The sequence below is a fragment of the Salmo trutta genome, chromosome 9 (genome assembly GCF_901001165.1).
Source record: "Salmo trutta chromosome 9, fSalTru1.1, whole genome shotgun sequence".
NCBI lineage: Eukaryota > Metazoa > Chordata > Actinopteri > Salmoniformes > Salmonidae > Salmo > Salmo trutta.
Window position 1 is genome coordinate 8,726,961 of NC_042965.1, and position 6,026 is coordinate 8,732,986.

Sequence of the window (6,026 nt, forward strand, 5' to 3'; positions counted from 1 at the left end):
AAACATGTTCACTGGGGTGATGACTGACGCTTCACAATCTGGCAGTCCGACGGACGAATCTGGGTTTGGCGGATGCCAGGAGAACACTACCTGCCCGAATGCATACTGCCAACTATAAAGTTCGGTAGAGGAGGAATAATGGTCTGTGACTGTTTTTCATGGTTCGGCCTAGTCCCCTTAGTTCCAGTGAATGGAAATCTTAACGCTACAGCATACAATTATATTCTACACGATTCTGTGCTTTACATTTTTGGGCAACCGTTTGGGGAAGGCCCTTTCCTGTTTCAGCATGACAATGTCCCTGTGCACAAAGCGAGGTCCATACAGAAATGGTTTGTCGAGATCGGTGTGGAAGAATTGACTGGCCTGCACAGAGCCCTGACCTCAATCCCATCGAACACCTTTGGGATGAATTGGAACGCCGACTGCGAGCCAGGCCTCAGTGCCCGACCTCACTAATGCTCTTGTGGCGGAATGGAAGCATGTCCCTGTGTAACAGTTTAGCTTCCGCAACAGTGTTCCAACATCTAGTGGAAAGCCTTCCCAGAAGAGTGGAGGCAGTTTTATCATATAGTAGGTCATGTGGGTTGAAAGTTTTTTTTTTTTTTTTTTTTTTCTCAGACAGACATGAAGGTCATAGTGTTCTAGGGGGGGAAACACGACATTAATAAAATATTGCCGTCTTGCTAGATTGATGACTAAACCCATACCTAAACAGTTAATCTTAACGAACAGTAAATTGAGACCACGACTGACTTCCTAAGGGGGGGGGCTTGTTCCTAGAAAAGGCAGGGATTATACACATACTATACGCTGCTCCAATGACAGGGTCCGGCAGAGCCTGATGGTGGTCCTGCCTTTTCGGGGTGTAGGTTGGTTCTAGAATAGTCTGGGTCAGATCGCTGCCTCTGGTCTTCAATCTTTTCTCAGTGCGGAGACATGGGTCACGCTCAGTAAGGCAGAATGTTTTTGTAGCAGAAAGCAAAATGTGTTATTGGGACAAAAACAATAGTATCTCCCTTTTTTCAAAACATTTGCTCCCTACTGAGCACAACCCTGGGCTTTTGATCTACTCTTCCATAATGTCTGGTAAGCAGCACCATAGTAAATGAATAAATACGTAAATATTGTCACATACACATGAAAGGTGAAGTGAATTGTGTTTTTACAGGGTCAGCCATAGTAGTACGGTGACCCTGGAGCAAATTAGGGTTAAGTGCAATAATCCTTTATTTTTTTAAACCTTCTCACACAGGAAATCATGCCTGCTCAATCACCTACCTGCATTACCCGCCATACGAGGACCACAATCTGTCTCTCATGACTTGGGCCAGAAGCATTTCCCAGAAGAGCCAGGCCTGGTGCCAGATACTGTGAGCTGGAAGACGGAGCTCTTTTCACAATACAGAGCCGTACTGGGCTGAGCTGTACTATGCTTGCTTGGTTAAACATCCACCATAGTTGTTGAAACGATGTTGGAAAGCCAAGTGTGAAATGAGGATGCCTGAACCTACAGTACAGTTCTGAGAACCAGTTGTAACAGGTCTCCAATATGACCTTCAGCACTTTACGTTTGAGATGTAGAAGATAATGGTAATGTGATGATGAAAAAACAAGTTCATTTACTGCAGCATCAGATGACAGCATAAGAGTTTGTAGAAAAACTATACAGGTTTATGATCATTCAATAGAGTCATCTGTTTTCATTAGAAAAGTGTACTTTCTGATGCCAAGTGATACAGCTAGTCATCCAGTTCTCTGAAACTCGTGATAAAGAAATTGTATTGAAAGCTTCTTGTGTTACAACCTGTGCTTCATATACAGGATTATAACTTGTGTGCTTCATTACATAATTACACTTCATTTTATTTTTATCCTGTTCAAAAATGGTTATTGCATCAATTTAAAAAGTTAACCACATGACATTAAAAGTAAAGTGTCAGTACGTTTAGATTTTGCCTCTGGCGAAGTCGAATTTGGATTCAAGTCTTTATTTGAAATGTAGGAAAAGTTCCATCATGAGATACAGTATTTAAACTTAGTTTGATGGGTCTGTCTTTCACATAAAGCAATCCGATTTGATTAATTCAACCTAGAAGCAGAACAAATGTTGTTCCAAAGGTCCCCGGTTTGTTCTTTCACGTGTGGACGTGTGTCACTCAGGTCTTTTGTAGATCGTCTCCTCGTTGCCTTCTTTCATGGCTATGTACCTGGCCACTGTGAACAGGTAGTCGCTCAATCTATGGGAAGACGGGAGGTAAATGATTATCAGCAAGAGTTCACCACTTCCTTAAAAACGCACGATAATACATCTGCACATTTACACAAAGGAACATACCTGTTCAAATATTTGGCAACATCAGGATCGGCCTCACCTGACCGCACAATAGGGGAAACGCTGGAAAGATAAGACAAGTGTTATGGCTGTTTCTGGGGCTATGTTCAGGATCACAATGTTATACAGTGTTGGGTCTAAACAACCGTATGATTCGTTGGACCTCACCTGCGTTCTGCTCGGCGACACACTGTCCGTGCTATGTGGAGGGCCGCACTGCTCTTTCCTCCAGACTAACCAGACAGAGAAGTTAAGATAAAACGCATCAAACTAAATATGCATAGACAATGTATTCACCCACAAAGGGACCTTATGAATAACACCAATATATACAGTGCATTCGGAAAGTATTCGGACCCCTTGACAATACTTTCAAGGTAAAACAGCATGAGGCACTGTGATTTGTGAATCTATGTGTAAAGCAACTCAATGCATGTGTATGGACTTGTACTACAGTGCATTTGGAGTATTCAGACCACTTGACTTTTTCCACATTGTTACATTACAGCTACATTCTAAAATGAACATTTTTCCTCAATCTACACACAATACCCCATAATGATGAAGCAAACATTTTTGCAAATGTATTAAAATTAAATAAAAACATACCTTATTTACATAAGTATTCAGACCCTTTGCTATGAGACTCAAAATTGAGCTCAGGTGCATCCTGTTTCCATTGATCATCCTTGATGTTTCTATAACTTGATTGGAGTCCACCTGTGGTAAACCCAATTGATTGAACATGATTTGGAAAGGCACACACGTCTATATAAGGTCCCACAGTTGACAATGAATGTCAGAGCAAAAACCAAGCTATGAGGTCGAAGGAATTGTCCGTAGAGCTCCGAGACAGGATTGTGTGGATCTGAGGAAGGGTACCAAAAAAAAAACGTCTGCAGTATTGAAGGTCCCCATCATTCTTAAATCGAAGAAGTTTGGAACCACCAAGACTCTTCCTAGAGCTGGCCGCCCGGCCAAACTGAACAATCGGGGGAGAAGGGTCTTGGTCAGGGAGGTGACCAAAAACCCTGACAGAGCTCTAGAGTTCCTCTGTGGAGATGGGAGAACCTTCCAGAAGGACAACCATCTATGCAGCACTCCATCAATCAGGCCTTTATGGTAGAGTGGCCAGACAGAAGCCACTCCTCAGCAAAAGGCACATGACAGCAAGCTTGGAGTTTGCCCAAAGGCACCTAAAGGACTAAGACCATGAGAAACAAGATTCTCTGGTCTGATGAAACCAAGTTTGAACTCTTTGGCCTGAATGCCAAACGTCACATCTGGAAGAAACCTGGCATCATCCCTACGGTGAAGCATGGTGGTGGCAGCATCATACTGTGGGGATGTTTTTCAGTGGCAGGGACATGGAGACTAATCAGGATCGAGGGAAATATGAACGGAGCAAAGTACAGAGATCCTTGATGAAAACCTGCTCCAGGGCACTCAGGACCTCAGACTGGGGCAAAGGTTCACCTTGCAACAGGACAACGACCCTGAGCACACAGCCAAGACAACTCAGGAGTGGCTTCGGGACAAGTCTTAATGTTCTTGAGTGGCCGAGCCAGATGCCGGACTTGAACCTGATCAAAACGTCTCTGGAGAGACCTGAAAATAGTTGTGCAGCAACGCTCCCCATCACACCGATCTGCAGCTTAAGAGCATCTGCCGAGAAGAATGGGAGAAACTCCCAAAATACAAGTGTGCGAAGCTTTCAGTGTCATACCAAAGAAGACTTGAGGCTGTAATAGCTGCTTCAACAAAGTACTGACTAAAGGGTCTGAATACTTATGTAAATGTGATTTTTTTTTTTTTATACATTTGCAAAAATGTCTAAACCTGTTTTTGCTTTGTCATTATGGGGTATTGTGTGTAGATGAGAGAAATTTGAATCAATTTTAGAATAAGGCTGTAAACTAACAAAATGTGGAAAAAGTCAAGGGGTCTGAATACTTTCCGGATGCACTGTAGTACAAGTCCATACAAATGCATTGAGTTGCTTTACACATGGATTCACAAATACAATTACAGTACCTCATCTGCCTCATGCTATTTTACCTTGAAGGTATTGTTAGCTCATGTATTTGGAATATGAACCCCTAAGCCTCTCACAATTCCACATCACATTATAAATAACATTTCAGTTTTCTAAAAGGTTCATCCAGTGTGTGAGTGCTTACAGGTAATATGAAGCTTGTCAGTGGTGGTAGCTTCTCTGTGAACTCATCAATCCAGCTTTCAAGGTCTGCCACTGGTTGGGAACTGAACTTAGTTTTTTCTGTTGACAAGAGTGAGAGAGAACATAAGGACAATGAGAAGACCATTGACTGGGGTGAGCTGTGTGGAATGATTCTTCAAAATGATTTTACACAAAGCCATTTACTTATATGACTTTCTCGTGCAGATGACAGAGGTGTGGCAATGTTGGATCCCACATCTTGTAAGACACACTGAATCTGTGGGGTTAGAAGGGTAAACATTGAGTAAAAGATAACGTTCATCATTACTCCCCCAAAATGAACTGAAAAAGTTACAACTCTGACCTTCTCCAGCTGATCTGTGAACGTATGGCCTTTATCGATACAAAACTCTCTGGCCAAGCTGTAGAAGACAACACAAGACGGTGAATAAATTCCGTAAGGGGGAACAAAGCATAATACCCAATAGAAGGAATGGACATCACATTACCCTATCGCTGATGACAACTCATCCGTTGTTCCCAATGCTTCAAACACACAATCTTCCTTGGGTCTTCTCTCTCCAGTGTAAGTGCTAGAGAAACCTTTGGCAATGACAGGAAGATGATAAACAAAGCATTCTTTGTTGAAATTACCATATGATGTGCAATGACTTGTTTGCATACTCACCTTTATCACCAGTTTTAGTGTATATTTTGGGGATCCTGCTTTCTCCATCAGTTTTGGAGGCATAACTTTACAGGAGAAAAATATGAATCAAGAGCTTTATGCTAGCTTGGCTATCAGTGCAGGCAAGATCATTTCAGCTGTCCGTCTGTAGGCAACATTATTGGCTAGCATAGTTAGCCGTCATCTACAACAATTTCAGGTGTGTTTCTTATCCCATTCTCTTGCACTACCTGTGTGACTAGTACTAACGTTATATGTGTATCAGAGGAGGCTGATGGGAGGAGCTATAGGAGGACAGGCTCATTGTAATGGCTGTTATAGAATAAATCAAGGGTATTAAACATATGCAAACCACATGTTTGACTCCGTTCCATTTATCCAATTCCATCCATTAATGAACCCGTCCTCCTATAACTCTTCCCATCAGCCTCCACTGGTGTATAGCTTAACTGTGTGTCAAATAACTGTGGCACATAGCTAGCTAGCTACCAAACAAGATAAAATATTTGTATAAGCGATGGTCCATACAGCTACCTTCTTTCTGATCCAAATGATGTCTTCGTCCAAGTCACAGCTAAACATTTGCCAGTCCTTGTTAGGATACAACGTAGGTGAGATGGTTTGGTAATCATTGAAGCCATGTTTACATAAAATAAAAACGCGCGTTGTTCCTCTTGTTTATCGGTGGTATCCGTAGGTGGGTGGGATGGACATCTCATCGCACGACCAATGGCACGAGGGCGAGAGTAGGATGTTGATTGGCTAGCAAAATATCTGTACATCTCACCTCTCGTGCTGATTGGACGTGAAGCAGAGATACGGCC

The 6,026-nt window shown here is 42.4% G+C and overlaps 1 protein-coding gene and 1 long non-coding RNA gene across 3 annotated transcripts; one reads left to right on the forward strand and one right to left on the reverse strand.

Moving 5' to 3' along the window:
- Positions 1-498: 498 nt before the first annotated feature.
- On the forward strand, positions 499-1,872 carry LOC115199809 (uncharacterized). Its single transcript, XR_003879415.1, has 2 exons — positions 499-1,089; positions 1,256-1,872. It is a non-coding gene; the product is annotated as an uncharacterized LOC115199809 (long non-coding RNA).
- On the reverse strand, positions 1,846-5,902 carry mmab (metabolism of cobalamin associated B). Of its 2 annotated transcripts, XM_029762257.1 has the most exons (10): positions 5,737-5,902; positions 5,203-5,267; positions 5,024-5,117; positions 4,879-4,936; positions 4,719-4,791; positions 4,516-4,613; positions 2,945-3,055; positions 2,504-2,568; positions 2,339-2,398; positions 1,846-2,240 (listed from the first exon to the last, which is right to left on the reverse strand). In XM_029762257.1, the coding sequence occupies exons 1-10, from the start codon at positions 5,841-5,843 to the stop codon at positions 2,156-2,158; spliced, it is 816 nt and encodes a 271-aa protein (XP_029618117.1). In that variant the 5' UTR covers positions 5,844-5,902; the 3' UTR covers positions 1,846-2,155. The 2 variants fall into 2 exon arrangements, with proteins under 2 accessions (XP_029618117.1, XP_029618118.1); XM_029762258.1 differs by lacking the exon at positions 2,945-3,055 and having other exon boundaries at positions 5,737-5,899.
- Between the last annotated feature and the right edge of the window lie 124 nt (positions 5,903-6,026).

Excerpts from the sequence above, each read along its gene's own strand:
- mmab (XM_029762257.1), bottom strand. The coding sequence starts at position 5,843 with ATGGCTTCAATGATTACCAAACCATCTCACCTACGTTGTATCCTAACA. Across the intron at positions 4,614-4,718 it reads TGCACGAGAAAGTCATATAA|AAAAAACTAAGTTCAGTTCC; the intron begins GTAAATGGCTTT and ends TCTTGTCAACAG. Across the intron at positions 2,241-2,338 it reads GTTGCCAAATATTTGAACAG|ATTGAGCGACTACCTGTTCA; the intron begins GTATGTTCCTTT and ends GTCTTCCCATAG.